At 34.1% G+C, this 19242-nt stretch overlaps 4 protein-coding genes and 1 long non-coding RNA gene across 6 annotated transcripts; 2 read left to right on the forward strand and 3 right to left on the reverse strand.

Annotated features, from left to right (window-relative positions):
• Positions 1 to 406: 406 nt before the first annotated feature.
• LOC21398216 lies at positions 407 to 4620 on the forward strand. The gene is made up of 9 exons (XM_024175211.1): positions 407 to 1127; positions 1366 to 1457; positions 1578 to 2278; positions 2397 to 2467; positions 2736 to 2825; positions 2946 to 3146; positions 3252 to 3350; positions 3766 to 3898; positions 4304 to 4620. Exons 1-9 carry the CDS (start codon positions 753 to 755, stop codon positions 4456 to 4458), a joined length of 1917 nt encoding a protein of 638 aa, XP_024030979.1. The 5' UTR covers positions 407 to 752; the 3' UTR covers positions 4459 to 4620.
• Positions 4621 to 4641: 21 nt separating this feature from the next.
• LOC112094422 lies at positions 4642 to 5036 on the forward strand. The gene is made up of 2 exons (XR_002903514.1): positions 4642 to 4782; positions 4896 to 5036. It is a non-coding gene; the product is annotated as an uncharacterized LOC112094422 (long non-coding RNA).
• Positions 5037 to 5308: 272 nt separating this feature from the next.
• On the reverse strand, positions 5309 to 8448 carry LOC21398217 (R3H domain-containing protein 2). Its single transcript, XM_010112749.2, has 6 exons — positions 8152 to 8448; positions 7679 to 7779; positions 7255 to 7332; positions 6961 to 7032; positions 6694 to 6791; positions 5309 to 6561 (listed from the first exon to the last, which is right to left on the reverse strand). The coding sequence occupies exons 1-6, from the start codon at positions 8173 to 8175 to the stop codon at positions 5990 to 5992; spliced, it is 945 nt and encodes a 314-aa protein (XP_010111051.1). The 5' UTR covers positions 8176 to 8448; the 3' UTR covers positions 5309 to 5989.
• A 3633-nt stretch (positions 8449 to 12081) lies between these two features.
• LOC21398218 (uncharacterized monothiol glutaredoxin ycf64-like) lies at positions 12082 to 14788 on the reverse strand. The gene is made up of 3 exons (XM_010112750.2): positions 14448 to 14788; positions 13350 to 13619; positions 12082 to 12628 (listed from the first exon to the last, which is right to left on the reverse strand). The coding sequence occupies exons 1-3, from the start codon at positions 14674 to 14676 to the stop codon at positions 12573 to 12575; spliced, it is 555 nt and encodes a 184-aa protein (XP_010111052.1). The 5' UTR covers positions 14677 to 14788; the 3' UTR covers positions 12082 to 12572.
• Positions 14789 to 15986: 1198 nt separating this feature from the next.
• On the reverse strand, positions 15987 to 18524 carry LOC21398219 (flavin mononucleotide hydrolase 1, chloroplatic). Of its 2 annotated transcripts, none has more exons than XM_010112751.2 (7): positions 18185 to 18524; positions 17683 to 17758; positions 16898 to 16949; positions 16676 to 16790; positions 16528 to 16598; positions 16319 to 16406; positions 15987 to 16161 (listed from the first exon to the last, which is right to left on the reverse strand). In XM_010112751.2, exons 1-7 carry the CDS (start codon positions 18412 to 18414, stop codon positions 16050 to 16052), a joined length of 744 nt encoding a protein of 247 aa, XP_010111053.2. In that variant the 5' UTR covers positions 18415 to 18524; the 3' UTR covers positions 15987 to 16049. The 2 variants fall into 2 exon arrangements, with proteins under 2 accessions (XP_010111053.2, XP_024030991.1); XM_024175223.1 differs by having other exon boundaries at positions 16156 to 16197.
• Between the last annotated feature and the right edge of the window lie 718 nt (positions 18525 to 19242).

The raw sequence follows: 19242 nt of genomic DNA on the forward strand, positions 1-19242 counted from the left end.
TTGATAGTTGGCTGGCGGCTGCAGTTGGAGACCACTTTCCGTAGACAATCCAACAAGACCACGTTTCTTCCATTCAATTCACTTGATGAAAAAATCTAGTACTCCAAACTCCACAATAAATCTATAATCTACGCCATAATAATTGAGAAACAACTTTAAAAACTCCACATGGAGAAACCTGATTGGTCCCAACATCTGATCACAATGGTCACTGCACCATCCAATAACCATTAGACAAATTCAATTACAGAAACAAATTTCGCGAACAAGCTGCTCTCTACCTGGATCAGACATCTGGGTTTTAATTATCTTTTTTTTTATATATATATATTTTTTGATAAAATAATCTCCTGCTAAAAAAGTTAACAGTATTATTTGTTCTTGAGACTTCAGTTTCTCTCTCTAAACAATGTTGTCATACAAAACAACACAAGAGAGAGAAACCAGGACACAATTTTCCAAATCTGTTGTGTAAGTACATAGATATTGACAGACTTTATAATGTTTAGTTTCCAATTTCCAATGTACATTTATTTCTCTCACCTTTCTCTCTCTAGAAGTCATCTTATAGTTTGAAAGCTTTCTTTCCCTTTTCGATTTCCCCTTTCGCCAACTCAAAATCGATTCTTTTTCTAAACCCCCAAGCAAAGATTTCCAATCCAAAACCCTAATGACTTTGCCTTGACAATTCTGGCAAAATCAAACACCAAATTACAAATTCACAGCGTTGAAGACCCAATTTTGAGAGAAAGATGTCATCTTCGTGCCCGTCAAACGGCATCGTTTTCAACGGGAGCCAGTGCGGGTGTCCGGTCGGACACTTGCTGAACCGGACGGCGAACCGGTGCGTGCTTTTTGCGGCGAACTCTACGATCGTCACCGACCGGGGTGTTGACATCTACACGATAAGCTTTCCGGAGACAATCTTCGAGTTTGATTCCATTAAGAAGTTCACGCAATCCCAGGCGGTTTTCTTGGAGGCCACGCTCGTCTTGGTTCTGTCGTGGCTTCTTTACTGCTTTTCGCTGAGGTTTATGAAACTGGGCAATGATGGAAGAAGCATTTGGTTTAGGCTCAGATGGTGGATTAGCAGATTGGACATTTGTTTCGCCACTAGGCATTGGCTGGTCAGTTTTCTATCTTTGTTAATTGGGTATGGCTTAGTTCAATATTGTAGTGCTAAGTTTTACTCTTATAGCAAAAGAAGTAAAAACAAAGTGCATTGGTGTTTGTTCAAAGTACTTTGAACACGTTTTCTAAATACACTACTTGCATTGTATTATGTATCGAGGACTTTTGGTGCTTCCAAACGCAATACCAAACTGGCCCTGTCTGTTGTTTAATTAGCTATGTTTATTGGTGTAGGAAGATCAGAAGGTGGTTAAGAAGAGAAAAACAGAACTTGGTGGAACTTTCTCAATAGCAAGTTGGATACTCTTCATTGGTTTATTTGCTGCGTGAGTGTTTGACATTATTGTTATTGTTATCAAATCATCCGAAATTGTTGGTTACATTTAACTTTTGATTGCTCTGCGTACTTTTCATCGTAGTGACTTGGATTTTCAGTTTCCTCTCAGATTGTTATACCAAATCATATCTAGGAGATCCATTGAGGTGCATAATGTGAGAGCAACAAATGCGCCTGACTTGGCATCTTTCATCAATGACATGGAGTTTAATATCACCGCTATTTCTAGTATGAGCTGCTCGAACTTGCGAAATCTCAGTAGTTTAGTTATTGGAAGTCCCGGGTTTATCGACTACAGAGTTGCTCCTTTATCAAATTTCGGGAATTACTCGTGCCAAAATACTAGTGAAGGACCTACTGTTATACTTAGATGCAACGGTTGTCAACCAATTCGAGACGATTTGTACATTTCCTGGCAATTTGTTGATCTTCCCAACAGCCCTGCAGCTGCTGTTGGATTTCAGTTCAACCTTACCACTAGGAATCATTACAACAAGAAACATATGAGTTATGTTAGTGGAATACTAAAGAATTGGACTTCTTTTGATAACAGACCAGTTACCTTCAGAGGAAGGAATACAAACATATTGAAATTCAGTTTATTTCCGCGAATTTACCGTAATCTAAAGGACCTAAGGCTCATCCAACCTCTATTTCATGAGTTTGTCCCTGGGTCTCATTTTTACGACACACAACAGCTCCAAACATCCTTGGCTAGCTCAAATGATGGACTGCTCAACACCACGGTATACGTCAATTTTCTTTCTGCCTACATTGTAGAGATAGATGCTCAAAATATTATGGGTCCTGGTAAGTAATATGATGTGCCCACTTATGTGAGCTCTCCTTTCACTTCAATTATTTTCCTGTTATTGAAAATGCATCCATTTCTGCTGCCTTTTTTCCCCTTTTTCTCAAAACCATGCAGTGGGCTTCCTAGCTGATCTTGGTGGTCTGTATTGCATCAGCATTGGCATTTTTTTCTACTTAATGGTTCAAGTATGGTACTTCTCCCTCTCATTGTTCTAGATTTTAGTTAAGTGTTTGTCTTACGGTACGAGGAATCTGAGATGTAACCGATTTTATTTATCTTTATTCTTTTTTTTTTTTTATCAGCATTGGCATTTTTTTCTACTTAATGGTTCAAGTATGGTACTTCTCCCTCTCATTGTTCTAGATTTTAGTTAAGTGTTTGTCTTACGGTACGAGGAATCTGAGATGTAACCGATTTTATTTATCTTTATTCTTTTTTTTTTTTTTGGTGCAGTGTGAGTATAGAATAAAAAAATTACGCAATGAAGATAGTGTCTTGCGAAGGATTAGAAATCGGCGAAAAGCTCTGGAACGCTGGGATAAAGTAATTTTTTCTTTTCTTGGGGATGCAGATTCATATGTGCCATCTTTATTTGATAAAGTTTCCCTCATGTTTGACTCATGATCTAATCGAACTTATGGATATGTTTGCTTTTTTAACTAGTTGAGGAAATATGTTACGTTTACATGGGGCTGTAGCGCATCGGAAGATGTCTATGACAATAAGAAGAATGGATCAAGTTGTGGTGGTGGCGTGCTAGAATCAGTTAGCCGAAAAGGATCATCCCATAAGCATAGGCTACAAAGCAGAAAGGATTCCATCAATATAAACAAGAAAGTCGCCTCTCCTAGCATTACAAAGAAGGTATTAATGTCCATGTGTGTGGATTCTCAACTTCTCTAAGTTCTTCTTTTTCCATTCCCTGCCTTTTCTTTACCCCTCTATATTGTTATACACTTTATTGTGTAGGTTGCTGCTCCAGATCGTTCCCAAACTAGTGGAGCCAATTCTTCTACTCCAGGAACTGCTGCAAGTAATCAGGGGAAGACAGATCTTCGCGATGAACCAGTAAGTTGTTCTCGATGCTTGTTTGACCTTTAACACAGGGCTTATTCAGTAGCTGTTTCAAAGAGCAGTTTGATCACTTTGTTTCTCCCTCTCTGAATATTACAATTCTAGTTATCTTTAGCTCATCGATGTGAGTAAAAGTACCAGAACCAAATTGTTTGACTATACCAACTTTACTAATCATTCATCCCCTTACACGTGGGACTACCCAAGTTGTGATTATTTCAATATTTAGTTGCAAACCTAAAGTTTCTGTTTTTGCCATCTTTTCCCATAGTTGATGACAAAAGAACTGACAAATTACTTGTGAATCGACGTAAGAAACTGGGTCGTCTTTGGATGTAGTTTGACTTTCATTTCCCGATTTTGATAGTGCTTATAAATTAAAAATCTCAAGAGTTCTCATCTTCTGCAGTCTCAGAAGCATGGAGTGGTTGGCCCCACAAATGATGCAAAGCAGCAATCTTCCGGATCATGTGAGGGAAATTCTTCCCAGATTGAAGCATTTTCTTTAACTAATGGCATCATTCCTCCACCGCCTACACTGGGTAACAACTCACCCTTTTCAAGTTTTAGCCGTGTTGTCTGTTTATTTTCTTTTCTTTTCTTTTTGAGCTGGGTGTTGGGGGATTATATATTTTTGTTCTGTAGATAGATTTGAGTACAATAATAGCGTTGTTGACATAAGTGTCTTATTCAAAGCCAAATTTAAATACACAAGTACGGGTTCCTTTCCCGAGGTTTTTGCAAAATGAGACCAAATCAATTTACCTTTGCTATTGTGGTTACTGCTGCCACTAACTAGTTGATGAGCACCGCAATGGATACTTAATGTTTTGTGATGAAATTTACTCTTTAATCTAGAATTTAAATTAGCATTATCCTTCGTTTGCCCTTCTTCTTGCTGGAGTCAACACGACGTTCATGCAATTTTTGTTGCTTCTTCACTGCAGAGTTCAAGGATGTTCCTGAAATGGATATGTCTGACGTTCAGAAAAATCTCAAAAGTTTATACGAATACAATGTCATGCTAAGGGAGAAGTTTGTTGGTATTCAATCTGTGCTTAATGAATTAGCAGCAAAGTCCTCAGATCGAGCAATTAAGTAACTTAAAAGTTATTTGAGCAAAGTATGATCGGAACCAAACTACATTGCTCATGATGCCCAAGTTTCTGTCAGATTTTGGTTTAAAAACAAAATTCAGGGATTTCCTCACCACATTTCTACTCGGAAAATCACACGAAAGATTGTGTTCAAGGCTGTGTCTTCGACGACAATGTTGAAAAAATTCAGGAATTTCCTCACCACATTTCTACTCGGAAATCACACGAAAGATTGTGTTCAAGGCTGTGTCTTCGACGACAATGTTGTCGTCTGACATGCTTGCAAGGAAAGTTTAACAAACTCAGATCGTCTCATTTTTTAACTTCAGGTGAAAATACGAGTTGTATCACTCGCGATTTCAGAGTATAGTTTATGTTTCTTGCTTGGGTGAATATGGTTGGCTGGGTCATCGAGCTCTGTGTAATATGTGTAATTTTGCAGGCGTTGGTAGTTGAGACGCGAGAAGCTGTGTAACATATAGCGGCTGTTGATATGTCCCTTGAATTACCACTTGTAACAGAAAACGGATATTATTACATTTTGGCATCAATTAGTTTAGTTGGGATCCCTATTCCTTTCAAATATGCTTCATTACCTTCCAGCTTTCAACGTTTGAAGCACAGCTTTTCTTGTTGTTCCTTATCGTCAATTACTTGGAGTCCACGTAACCATTTTGTTATAGATTTGTTTATATTGATACCTTTTCTATAACGGATTTGTTGAAATTGAAATCGTATATACAACCATAGAAGCAAGAACATGTGCCAAAAGATAGCAAAAGAAAAGGACCGTGTTCCAAAGCTAGTTGTGAAAGGAATAACTTGGTTAAAGAATTTATGCTTAAATCAACCGGGGAAAAAAAAAGTTGCATATCATGGACATAAGATTGTTCGAGAGGCTCCTCAAGATGCTCATTCCATACATACACATTAACACATCACCTCCTTTCTTTTGAAGCAAATGTCATGTGCGCCAGAAAAAGAAAAGGAGCAAAACATAACACGCAAAATCTAGCACTAGGCAAGGATCAGATAATTAAATCGCTAAATATATAACAAGTACATGGGCATTTGAGAGGCAGATGAGAGTTGAATTGTGTCTACTCACACACCAATCGCCACATTTGAACATGAACAGACAGATTTTGTTTGGATTCCCTCTGAAGTTGAACCCTTGCATGCTCGACTTAAAGCAAATATCATCATAAGCCAATCCAATGCGCCACATGATTCAAAACATATGTTAACTGCTAATTCCACTTTTTGTCACGTGAAGAATAGCCTTTTTGCCGCCACAATTGGTATAAGGTTTTCCCTATGTAACTGCAGAACTGGCGGCAATAGTCAGAAATTTTTGCCACAACATCTCTTTACCGAATTATTGCCACAGCTCTAACCAGTAGGTGCTCATTAACCGTTGTTTGGTTGCAATTGGAGACCTAGAAGGCTACCGTTGAAGTGTACGCTTGCAACAGAAATATAAACAAGAAGAAACCGACATGTTTTGCTAAAGGATTTTCCAACCAGTACGATGTGTCATTGCTTTAACTCACTGGACTTTGAAACCCCTGCTTGCATCCCCAAGGCATGAGCAAACATCCTCTTTGCAGCTCCTAAATGTTCTCTTTTGTAATGTTCCCGATTCATTCCATTTCTAGCAATGCTAGTAGAGATTTTTTCTGATAACTTTTGGGGTGCCTTAGTGTCACTTGGTGATGATGCACCAGTACCATGGTAATTCTTTCTCTCTTTTGAGTACAAGCTTGTACTTTTGCCAGACAAGTGAACAATTTCTTGATAACCTTGCAGGCTCGAATCAGACTCTGTTTTATCCTTGCCTTCAATATTTAATTCGTGAGTTTGCCCTTCGGAACTACTAGAGTCCTTGTGAGTTGTATCATGATTGCATGAAGTGATTCTTTGGCCTAAAGCATGTGCAATCATTCTGCGAGCGACTACAGGAACACTGCGTGGCTTCGGCCTGACGGGTTCTTTTTCCCCTCCTAAATCCAATGAAAATATTCTCTCACGAGCAGCCAAATACGCTGCTTCTCTCTCCTCAAGTGAATGAGGAACCAGAGGTGATTGTGTCTTCGAAACTAAAGATACTGTTCAACAAAATTTCATCACATTAACTACACCATCCAATAACATGAGAGACAATACTACGGTAGTAAGCTCTCTGATCATTTTAGATTCAGAAGTCTGTATTATGTTCACAAAAAATAGGAAAGAGTTACCTGGAGAGGCGTCTGTTCTCCTTAATAATTGATGTGATGTGGTTGGAGATTGAGGTTCATCGTACTGCCCCAAAATATCACTAACAAGGATTGAAGGTCTGTAATTGAATAAACAGGTTATTATTATTGTTTTTCAGTGTACGAGGAAATAATGAACTTTGACTAGCTTTAACCAACTAAAATGGTTCAGCAAAAAAACCAACTAAAATGACTTATGTTGAGAAAAAGGAAGTCATGGTTATTCAACCATTCTTTGTATTCACATACACTGAAGTCTCAGGGCATCGCTCCAAAATTAAGTGCCGATCATCTCCTTCGCCAACAGATTCATGGGAAAAGCTTGAACAAATATAGAAATAGTTAATATCAAAGGTACATTGATGTGCACAATAGCTTCTTCCCTCAATTAACTCTATTGTCCAAAATGTATCATAGCCGAAAACACATATCACAAAGAAGCAGATAAAATCTGAAAAATACAACAGAACAATTGTGCAGGATGTAGCAAAATAAGATACGCATACGTGTTAGAATGTGAAAAGAACATTGCAACAAACATACCCAAATATATCTGCAAGACGATGCATAAGAAGACGGTTGTACGAATTCATTGGTTCCAACTCTAGGATCCCGCAGGAGCTACAATAAAAAACTAATTTCATTGATACTCTAAACACAAGAACAAACTGGAAAAAAAAAAGGAACAAATGTGCCTTTCATAAGCAATGAGGGCAAATGTATGATCACATCATTAGAATGAAAGAAATAAGAGACAAATTTACCCAACTTCAAGTCTTATCAGCAATTGGATTTTGTTTTTGTCCCTACAATTTTAATTTGTTTCAAGCATGTACAAAGAATTCATATGCTGGGAATAGTTAGTCATGTAAGCTTTTTAGGCACTACCAAGAGTTAATTTCGAAAATTTTTCTTTTGAAGTGTTAATTTTGAAAATTACATGTAATTATTGGTAAAATGTGGTTACCTGGTATCAGTCTCAAGGAAGTTGACCAAGGCTTCTTCAACTGAGAGAACAAGATGCTTGCAAGGAAGATTGTCCTTAACAAGAAAAGCCAATTCCTCAACCTACAATTTCACACTAAATATTCAAAACAAAACAAAAAATCTCATACCAAAAAAAAAAAAAAACATTATTAACAAACTTTTAAAAAAAATTCCCCTAGGGCCCAGAAAAAAAAAAAAAAAAAACCTACTTTCTAGCACTAAAGCTTCAAATTTCCTATCTTTAATCGTAATATGAATGAAATTTAGACATTAATTTGTCAAAAACAGAACTCCCAAATCCAATTCGTACATCTATACGATCTTTTCATTTTTTGGGTTGCCAGCATTCAAATGAAGGGACAAAAGCCAACTAAAAAAAAAATTAATAGAAAAAAAAAGAGAAGAAAGGGATTACAAGTCAAAAGGTATATGCATAGAGAGAAGAAGACGAACCATGGCGAACTGGGTCATGCTCATTTTCCAAGAACCCGTATCTAAATTAAATAAAATTAAAATAAGCGAGAGAGAGAGAGAGAGTTGAAGAAGAAGGGGAAGGGGATTTGGTTCAACGAGCGCGTCTTCCGTCGGTTGCCCCGTTGAGAGGCGAATTCACAACAATGGCATTGGCATTAGCTATCTCCAGTCGTTTGATTAGCAAACTATCTCATGTTGTTCAGTTTTTGCTAATCTGACAGTCGTATGACACTCTGCCACCGAGGCACCGATGACCACCAACTTTCTTCAATATCAAGACTTTTTTTTTTTTGCCCCTTTTTGACCTTTTCTTCTTTCGAAAGGAAAACCAGCCTCTTTTTTTTTTTTTTTTTTTTTTTTTTTTCTCTCTTCTTAATAAACGAGACTTGATTTTCAAATGTTTCCCTGTTTCATTTTGGTATTATAATTTATATTAAGGAGTAATCAGTCCTGCTCATAGTTTTAGGTCCAGTTTGGTTAAAGAGATAGAGAGTACGAAGGTTAGAGAGAGTTACAAAGATGAGAAGTATGAAGAATATAGAGGATTATAGTAATTTTTTTATGTTATTCGATTGGATAAAAAAATTAAAATGATGAATGATAATTATTTATTTAATTACTATATTATCTTTTTTATTATTTTTTAATAATTTATTTTGAATGGTGAAAAGTAATTTTATTTAAATTTAGTAGATTGTTTGAATCCTTCCATCGTGATCTAAAATGGTGAACCCGGATAGAGACTCTCTCCCTCCATATCTTTTCTCTCTCCTCTTCTCCTTCTTACCAAATAAGGGATTCACCACTCTCCATCCACCCTTCCTCCTCCTTCCATCTCTCCCATCTACTAAACATATTTTTAGTTTTTTACTATTAGATCTAGTCAAAACCACATCCCATTAAAAGAGTATGCAAAATAGACAGATTCTGATACAGATCAACAGTTAAAAAGTAACATATTACTGATAGTTTATTTTTATAGAGACTACCAGAGAAAGTCTCTCATATTAAATAAGAGAAAGACAATTTCTCTTGTAGAATCAGAAAAAATAAATTACTCACAATTTTTTACTTTTTAATTATTAGATTTGAATTATAAACTATTTATTCTGTATACGTTCTCAATCTAATATGATTTTAATCAATTATAACAATTAAAAATTAAAATTATCAATAAAGAAGCTTACTAAAAAAGTTCCTAAAAGAAAACGATAGTTAGAATTACATAATTTAAGAAGCATATAGAATTATTTTTTTTTTTAAATTCAAGCAGTAAATACTAGATAGATTAAGGATTTTGGCTTGGAAAAATAATGATGCAGTTAAAATGATGAATGATAATTATTTATTTAATTACTATATTATCTTTTTTATTATTTTTTAATAATTTATTTTGAATGGTGAAAAGTAATTTTATTTAAATTTAGTAGATTGTTTGAATCCTTCCATCGTGATCTAAAATGGTGAACCCGGATAGAGACTCTCTCCCTCCATATCTTTTCTCTCTCCTCTTCTCCTTCTTACCAAATAAGGGATTCACCACTCTCCATCCACCCTTCCTCCTCCTTCCATCTCTCCCATCTACTAAACATATTTTTAGTTTTTTACTATTAGATCTAGTCAAAACCACATCCCATTAAAAGAGTATGCAAAATAGACAGATTCTGATACAGATCAACAGTTAAAAAGTAACATATTACTGATAGTTTATTTTTATAGAGACTACCAGAGAAAGTCTCTCATATTAAATAAGAGAAAGACAATTTCTCTTGTAGAATCAGAAAAAATAAATTACTCACAATTTTTTACTTTTTAATTATTAGATTTGAATTATAAACTATTTATTCTGTATACGTTCTCAATCTAATATGATTTTAATCAATTATAACAATTAAAAATTAAAATTATCAATAAAGAAGCTTACTAAAAAAGTTCCTAAAAGAAAACGATAGTTAGAATTACATAATTTAAGAAGCATATAGAATTATTTTTTTTTTTAAATTCAAGCAGTAAATACTAGATAGATTAAGGATTTTGGCTTGGAAAAATAATGATGCAGGACAATAATAGAGTTTAAAGAGAGAAATATAACCATAAAACAGATTTTGAGTAAACTTTCTTAGTCAAATCTCAAAATAAAAAGTTTTTTTTTCATTTTTTTAGGATTTTGCAGGCTTAGAGTTCGTTTGGTCCATAGATTAGAATCATTTTCAATTTACGTGTGTTTTTTGTGAGAGAAAATACTGTAGCGAACCATGAACCATGATTCGAATCAGAAAATGAATCCTCTAACCAACGGGCTCTTAATTACAGACTCTGGAAACAGTCGCTCCAAAAAAAATGGAAATAGAGTTTCCTTTTTAACCCAATAGTGTCTGTGCATAAACTAAAGTTATTGTTTTAAGCCTCTTCCAGAATTTCAGTTTTTAATTTAAATTGATACGTAATAGTTTTTAAAAAATTTTAATTATAATAAAAAAATTTAAATGTGATATTTTTTTAAAATTTTTAATTATAAAAATTTAAAATTAAAAACTCAAATCAGTGAAATGAACAAAATTATAAAACAACCTGTCGTCTGTAAGCAAAAGTTAAGCCGTCATCCACTTGTACGTTTATTCATTTTTTATTTTTTTATGAATCCACTTGTAAGTTTGCAAAACATTAAGGGCTTGTTCTTTTGATGTTTTTGAGTTAGGTAACTTGAGTGTAGATTTTGAGTTAAGTTTGAGTTATAACTTGAGTTGAAGTTGTAATTTGAGTTTGTGTTTGGTTGTGTACATTTGAGTTATGGTTTGAGATAAAAATCTTTTTGAGTTTGTGTTTGAGTGAGTCAAAACTTGAATTTGTATTTAGATAGTATTTTCATAAAAACTTAATGCTGATGAAAAATTTTAATAAGGTATATGGGTCATGTTTTATTTGCCTTTTCATTATCAACGCATAGAAAAAAAATAATCTCAATCAGAATTAAAACGAAAAAGTTATAGCATTTTTAAGAATAGAAAAAATACTGTTAATTAATTTGAGTTCGAATTTCTGAATTCAAGTTCAAATTTCTGAATTCGAGTTGAAGGGGAAACTTGAACTCGAGTTTTAGTCCCAAACTCAAGTTTAAACTCGAGTTCAAACTTAAAAGAACATAAACTCGAATAAAGTTATAACTCGAGTTGTTTTTTTTTAATTTTTCACTCAAAAACACTCCAACGGAACAGCCCCTAAACTATGTCGTCGTTAAGATTGAAACGACAAGTAGTTTACTTTTAATTTTGCCGTTGATGATGTGTACGACATGCCGTTACATTGAACATTTGAATTAGTTGTCGTTTTAATTCGACAACTTATTAACTTATTTTCCATTTAAAGTTCATTTAATGCAAAAAAAAAAAAAAAAAAAAAAACGACGACCTGTTTTTGGTATACAACTTTGTTGTCGTTCATTATTAAGAATACATGTCACTTGATCAAACGGCAGCAAGTACTTAATCCTAAAACATCTCTAATACAATGCTATAATTAATGTATCAATTACAAATTTAAGAATTGAGAGTCAAAAACACACTCTAATACAATGTTATTTGTTGTGTTAAATTTTTCGTATGTTATATTTTATGATAAATTTCCAACCAAGTATAGCATATAAAAAATTTAACATTTAATTATTATTGATTGAAATGTTTACTTTTTAATGTATCATTGTAACTTTTCATTTTCTAATTATTTTAAATATAAAAGTTTGCTTTTACAACTTTCAAAGTTTAATAATTATGAAAAAAAATGGATTTAACATTTCAAATAGCATTATGCATTAAAGTAAAAATGAAAATAACATATCATATTATACTTTTTAATGGTAAATATACAATTGATATTAACATTTGCATTGAAGATGGTCTAAATTGTTTGTCTCCTGAAGAAAAGACATGTCGTTCCTAATTAAAATTTCCTATTGTCATAAATGTCATCTATTCGTCAAGAAACGACGTTTGATGTGTTATAACTCTTAAAGCAAGTGTTTATCTATGCCTAAACTACATGTCGCTTATTGTTTTTCAAGAACTTATGCGGTCTAATCCAAACTAATGACATGATACTTTTCTGGTCTTCCTATTTTCTCGGCAGATGGCCATGCTCTATAAATATGGAGTCAAGGATGTATTTTCGAGCTACGAAAGAAAACTATGAATTTAGGGTATCATGAATGTGTCTTGAAAATTTAAGCTGTTTTAAAGTGGCTAAACAGCAGATCAAGGCATCAAGCTTAATGCAATAAACACTTCTTTGATTTACAACTTTTTTTCCATTGCAAAACAATCAAAGTACACGAACATGGACTAGATTATATTAAAGCAATTTTATAGTAAATGTACTATTGATCATGTACTTTGACCAACAAAGCTTCAGGAGCACATTGCCTTCTCCAATAGTTCCTGCAATTCGCCACTTTCGTATGCGTCTGAAAAGACAACAGGTTCCTTAAACAGATGCATAACAAATATTTCTCTACATATTCATGTCTAAGCAATTTACGGTCATGATAATCATATATAATAAACAGGCAAAGTCAAGGTCTGACAAACAAGTAATGGCAACGTACAAAGCAAGACAAAATACGGATAAAAAATTCACCAAAAGAGAAGGGGAAAAACAAAGTTTGACTATGAAATTGAAAACTTTCTTCGTCGAGTTATCTCTGACAGTGACTCCCTTATTAACCACATCTAGTTCTTTCCGTTGTATGCAGCCATAGGTTTCCATAACTTGTTATGATAGATTGGCTACTCACAAACAATAGTCAAGAATTTCCATCCTACATTAACACTTTGTTTTAGAGATTGATACTTCCAAGTCAATACTCAATTCATTTAGGGATGTTCAGATCAAGTATAGCAGTTTCCACGAAACACATGAATTACGGTTTAGAATAGAAAAGTGATAGGTTTCTTGTATAATCGGACTGCTAATATTCATTAAAGTACAGTTTAAAATAGAAAAGTGATAGATTTCTTGTGTAATCGGACTGCTAATATTCATTAAAGTCCAGTTTTCTAAAGACTTGCCACTCTATGTTCTCCATCAGCAAAAACAAGCATACGACTCTTGCATTAGCAACTAACTTTGATGCAACATAACAACTGAAGATGGTGAAATGAATACCAAGAAAATCAATGACTCACCAACAGTGATGTCACAACCGCCAAAGAACTCTCCGTCAATGTAAAGCTGTGGAAAGGTCGGCCAACTAGAATATTCCTTTAATCCCTGGCGCAATAGTTCATTTTCCAGTATGTTTATCGTTTCGAAAGGTACATTCAAGGACTTCAATATTTGCACGACCGTGTGTGAAAATCCGCACTGCGGAAAGTCCTTTGTTCCCTTCATAAAGAGAACCACTTTGTGTGAAGTAACAACTTTGTCCAGCGTAGTCTTGAGCTCTGGAGACAACACTGAATGTACGCAGCACACGACAAAAACAAAGTTCATAACCATCTTTATGTATACAAACATATTACCAAGGAAAAAAAAAAAGAAACAACAAAACAAAGAAAGATTTTTCAAGCACTTTCATAAATTTATATCTATAATTCAGAAAACCCATAAGATCTCTCCAAACAACAACTTGAGCAAAGCTTTATATGTGTGTGTGTGTGTGTCTACATACATACACACACACACACACACTTAATCCTATAATATCCTTCAAACAAGTCAAAATTTATATCTATAATTCAGAAAACCCATAAGATCTCTCCAAACAACAACTTGAGCAAAGCTTTATATGTGTGTGTGTGTGTGTGTCTACATACATACACACACACACACACACACTTAATCCTATAATATCCTTCAAACAAGTCAAATAGATTGCAAAGAGAACTTTGCTCTGCCTAGTAAGGACCAAGTCTGATGAGGGAGCAAAATACGAGACACAATCAATATAATAAGAGAAATCCAATCCGAAGGTAATAACGCAGAGAATACAAAATTTTCATCACCACTTTATGACAGGAACCACGTATCGGAATGGGACACAAATCAAGACATATCAGAAATTTTCCTTTCTTGAATCCATTTTTCTCGTAATCTCCATAATAACCAAAACCCATGTCCAAAACCAACCAAAAAAAAAAAAAAAAGGATCACAAGGAAATCCGCCTAAAGCTTAAAGCTTTCGGATCCGAAAGACTCCATCATCCCAATTCCCAATTCCCAAACCAACAATAAAAAATGAAAAATTGAAAATTGAAAGTAAGAGCGAACTAAACAAAACTTACCAGAAAAGCAACAAAAGGAGGTGGTCCTGTGAGAAGGAAGCTTAGGCGTGAAGAAGAAAGCATTGGGAAGAGTGCAGATTAGAGAAGAGCCAGGAAGAGGCCCAGTGGAATTGCGAAGGTGAAGAGGAGTCGTGGAATTTACTTGTTTGCCCACCGGCGCAGCTCCGGAGACGGATAAGGAAGCCGCTGGTGCTACTCTTACCGAATCCATAGCCCCAAGACACTGCATCTTCTTCTTCTTCTTTTCTTATTTTTCTTCCTTTGTCTTTCTTGTTTGTGTTGTGTTTGTTCTTCTTCTTGCGCAGTCCTGTTCAAGAAGCGACGACCTCAAAGAACGCGTTTGTCACACATCATAAGATATACAATAAATTCCAACAATTTATGCAGAAGCTTTTTCGGTTTTTATTTTTTTATTTTTTTTATTTTTTTCATTTTCCCTGTTCTCGGGCAAAAGGTAAAACGACGTGTGTTTTGGGTCTTTTTAGATGGGTCTTGTACTATTAATGCACATTTTTCACTATTAAATCTAATTAAAATCACGTCCAAATTAAAAGGTATGTAAAACAAATAAATTTTAATAAAAATCTAACGGGTAACGTCATCGTCATGCCATAAGAAATCTCTTTTATCATTTAGTTAAAGAGATTTTTCTAGTATAGCCTAAGAAAATACTGGTGTTATATGGTTATGTTCTTTATCTGTCAGTATTTATATCAAAAAATTATTTTTTCTGCTTATTTTTTTTTTATTTTAACATGATTTTGACTATGCATTATTTTTCTTTTTGGCATTTTTCTTTGTAAAAATAACTCTTTTGAAAAGTTTTATTAGTAAAATAACTTTTCAAAAATTTTTATTTGTAAAATGACCTCATTTTACAAAGAATGAGTAAATGTCTCTCTTCATAAAAAATAGAAGAATGTCATTTTACTAATTTCATTTTGTTAGAAAGTCATTATAGCATATTGCCCTATTTTTTTTTTATATGTATGTATTAATACTTCAAAAAGTAAATTTGAACACATGACTTGATACATAAAAATTCGAACCCTTTCACTAAAAAGATGAAGGCTTCAATTTAAGCCCTAATCCATACCAGTTAATGTACTATTTTTAGTCCAAATAATAGTTATCATATTTTTATATGTATGTATTAATACTTCAAAAAAGTAAACTTAGTCCCATATTGAATACAAATAACATATCTTTCCTAAATATTTTATATAAATGATTATTAGATTTCGTTGACCTTTACACCTTTATAAAGCCTCAAACTAGTTTATTTCAAACCCGCGTTGTTTTGTTTACTTTTCATACGTGAATAAAAGAAAGCTTAAAGTACTCAACATGTAGATGGTCAATGCTCAATATCAGATAATCAAGTCATTTTAGTTTTCTATTTAAAAGATGATATTGTTAAAATGTAATCAAGAATTACATATCATAGTGAATAATCCATCCACTATAACGAAAACTTGATAATTTCATAAATTATTGATTTTAAATACACACATAGAAATAAATGATACAGCACTCGTTCAAAAAATTTAATTAGTACAAGCAAATACAGTATGTCAACAAAATTAACATATTAGTCATAGGTCATCCTGAGACGTCAAGGCGCATCATAGAAAGATCTTGACGGAGTGTATATGCACTCTTAAACTGTACACCAACTATGCCAACTCCTCTTGCAGCCTCCACATTTTTCATCCTGGACAAGAACCCCAGTTACTATCAGCAAATGAAGCTTTCAAGTACAAAACAAAGGACAAGTTTAGTTCATTAGTTGCTTCTAGGCTCTAGCATGATTTAATCATGAAGTTGGCTAAATGCTTGTCCAATAATTAAAAGATTAAGAAGATTATAACCTGTCATCAACAAAAACACAGTTTTCTGGATCAACTTCAAGATGTTTCACAACGTCCAAATAGAATTCAGGATCCGGCTTTCTCTTTCCTAAAAGATATATAAATTGGGATCATACACCAAAGAGTATGCAAACAATAAAGTTGGTCGTAGTATAAATGATGTTGTTAGAACATGGTTTCACATCTTAAAGAGAAAACATTTGACCTACCATTCTTAAATGAACAGAATGTCCAAGACAAATATCTCGACAGATTTAGCTTATCCTCGATCATTTCACACCTACAAAAGAAATAACTCTAAAAATAGTGAGCTAATTCTTCAGACAACAAACTTTTCCAAAAGGATTCTAGTCTGACCAGATGGGATAGTTTGTAAATGCATGCATCTCATAGTTGTTAGTTTTTAGCGCAAGAAGCAATTCTTCAACACCTTCAATGTAGGAATATCCTCTTGTCATACAATCTTTGAGGCCTGCAAGGAAGGGGAATGGATTTGGTATTTTGATAGCATTAGGACTTTGGAGAAATCCACAAGCTCAAAGCAACATACAGAAGTGAACATAAGAAACTTTCACCAACCTTCTAAATCAAATGGCCTTCCATCTTTAAAGAACTTTCTGGCTAACTCTGCCTGAAAGAGATAAAATATAATTGAAAAGACATTTGACATGATATAATTAGAAACATATCTCGAAGCTTGAATGTCAAGCAACAACACAGTTGTAATCTACGTAGAAAAGCATACAAATTGGGGGAAATAATCTCTCCAAATTAAACCCATCCCCAAATCTATGGCCAAAAAGACAGAAACTACGTTTCCATCTTGCAGCCAAGCAATGGTCTGTGAAAGGGACTTCGAATATTCAAAGAGTAGAGCAAGTGCTTGAGTTCACAAGAACAAAACCAAGCATCATGACACGCTGATGTTCGTAAAAGCAAACCAAGGAAGAACATTCCTCTGAAGGTCACACAAAACTCAAAATAGCCACAAAAGATATGAGGAGAACCAAAGTATTATCTCGAAAAGAAGGGCATGTCAATCAGCCAACACCGCCTCACACGGGAAATACTTTAAACGTCAAATGTTCGAGCCTTGTTGGGTGACAATTACGGCTAATCTCAGAAAAGTTTCCAAAGCTTTAAATAACACGTTCACAGGCCATAGCTTCTTTCATTCACTTCAGATGCTATATGTAGGTTACATGAGTGACATGATTGAAGAAAGAGTATAACAACAATTTTCAGAATAAGAACTCTCAATTTTCATAACATTCAGTAAAGGCTTGCAATGACATAACTGGTCTTTTTTTATTCACGGATGGGAACCCTTAGACAGTTAAACAGCTTATGAGATACTTCCACACCTCATCAATCAACCCCTTTTCGAACTCGATCCACGCAGTTGGATGCTTGCTTTCTATTAGTTCCGCCATAGACATTCTGCTCATAAAATCTAAATGTGATTATCTAAGGAAGATGTTAAAAAGATAAAAAAATTGTAATACTAAACAATCTAAAAAAACTAGTTAAATGTTTTATGTGAATACCAAGTTGAAATCTGATTGTTAAATATATCATAACCACATCAGAACTACTCAACAAGCAAGTTTCTGAAACTTCTCTAGCCAACACGAAAAAACTTCAATTATTTTAACGCATTGGCGCCAATGGATCTACATCTAAATATGTTTTATCCACCCAAAACCGGAAACTTTGAGAGGGAGAAAACTAAACCTCCCTGGCCCCAATAGGAAAAATTCAAATTTATAAACTATCTATCGGGGCGCTGAGAAAAGTACTTAAAACTTGGAAGGAAAATTTCAAAACTTGATTAGAAAAGAGGAGAAAAGGTAGAAATTTCGGTACCTGAAGAAGGCAGGGACATCGTGGTAAAAAGGGTCGCGAACAATGGTGTCCATAATGTCAAAAAGAAGAATGGGAAGTTTTCTATTGGTAAGTTCATCAGATTTTTTGGTGGAATAATCTGGGAAAGAGACTCTTGAGATGTTGGGGGAATTAAGGGCCATCCTTGTTGTGGAATTTGGTGAGAGTCTTTGAGGAAAACAGATTGTGGGCAATCTCAATAACAGAGCCATTATAGATAAACTAACAAAAACCCAATCGCCAAATACTTGTGGGACATTTATTGGATTTGTGGAAAATTTGCTCTGCTCTGCTCAGGCTCCTCAAACATTTCCTTTGTAATTTCCGGTTATTCAACGGCCATACTTGGAAACTTTGACCAAGTAAATGCATGATTAATTTTTTGGATTGTTCTGACATCTGCCCTTAATTTTAGATCATTTTCAATTTTGTCCCTTTGACTTCAAAAGCTCTCACTTTTCTCCCTATATTTTTAATTTTCTTTTTTTGATTCGGGGCCGCGGCGTATATTTTGAATTAATCACCCTTCTCTCTGTGCGTGTGTGTGTGTACATATATATATATATATATATATATATATAAAGGACAGGGAATTAAGTGACATCTTGTGGTCTTTCTCCTTTTATTTTCAACATAAATTCTCAGAGCCGAATTTTTATGAGTTGGACAAAGAATGACTTTGTTTTATGGATTTGAAATGTTAAATATGCATTTATTTATTGAATTTGAAGGCAAGAAATCTGAAATGAACGGATGAATGTGGCAATTCATTAACATTAGAAAATAAATATATAGTAACACAATTAAGGGGACAAACCTTATATGGTAACACAATAAGGGGAAAAAAGTAGTATGATATTGAAGGAATGAAAAAAAGAAAAATCTGAAATGGTAGAATGGATATGGCAATTCATTAACATTATGGTAGTACAGGATTTTTCTTAGAGCAATATTATAGAAACTTATTAAATTCAAGTATCTTAATGGATCCCCACTTAATTCTTCTTCAAATCATATCCTCACCCTATAAAAATGGTGTC

The sequence above is a fragment of the Morus notabilis genome, unplaced genomic scaffold, assembly GCF_000414095.1.
Source record: "Morus notabilis unplaced genomic scaffold, ASM41409v2 Scaffold120, whole genome shotgun sequence".
Taxonomy (NCBI): domain Eukaryota; kingdom Viridiplantae; phylum Streptophyta; class Magnoliopsida; order Rosales; family Moraceae; genus Morus; species Morus notabilis.

Bases quoted from the DNA above. Each gene is read 5' to 3' on its own strand.
- LOC21398216 (XM_024175211.1), top strand. From the start codon at position 753: ATGTCATCTTCGTGCCCGTCAAACGGCATCGTTTTCAACGGGAGCCAG. The intron at 2,826-2,945 runs GTAATTTTTTCT...TTTTTTAACTAG, and splicing joins CTCTGGAACGCTGGGATAAA to TTGAGGAAATATGTTACGTT. The intron at 3,351-3,765 runs GTAAGTTGTTCT...CATCTTCTGCAG, and splicing joins CAGATCTTCGCGATGAACCA to TCTCAGAAGCATGGAGTGGT.
- LOC21398217 (XM_010112749.2), bottom strand. From the start codon at position 8,175: ATGAGCATGACCCAGTTCGCCATG. The intron at 7,333-7,678 runs GTAACCACATTT...TTTTTATTGTAG, and splicing joins TTCCTTGAGACTGATACCAG to CTCCTGCGGGATCCTAGAGT. The intron at 6,562-6,693 runs GTAACTCTTTCC...TTTGTTGAACAG, and splicing joins GAGAACAGACGCCTCTCCAG to TATCTTTAGTTTCGAAGACA.
- LOC21398218 (XM_010112750.2), bottom strand. From the start codon at position 14,676: ATGCAGTGTCTTGGGGCTATGGATTCGGTAAGAGTAGCACCAGCGGCT. The intron at 13,620-14,447 runs GTAAGTTTTGTT...GCGTACATTCAG, and splicing joins CTCCTTTTGTTGCTTTTCTG to TGTTGTCTCCAGAGCTCAAG. The intron at 12,629-13,349 runs GTGAGTCATTGA...TTGTCTTTTCAG, and splicing joins CGGTTGTGACATCACTGTTG to ACGCATACGAAAGTGGCGAA.
- LOC21398219 (XM_010112751.2), bottom strand. From the start codon at position 18,414: ATGGCTCTGTTATTGAGATTGCCCACAATCTGTTTTCCTCAAAGACTC. The intron at 16,791-16,897 runs GTTGGTGAAAGT...CCTTCCTTGCAG, and splicing joins AAGGCCATTTGATTTAGAAG to GCCTCAAAGATTGTATGACA. The intron at 16,407-16,527 runs GTAGGTCAAATG...TATATCTTTTAG, and splicing joins ATTCTGTTCATTTAAGAATG to GAAAGAGAAAGCCGGATCCT.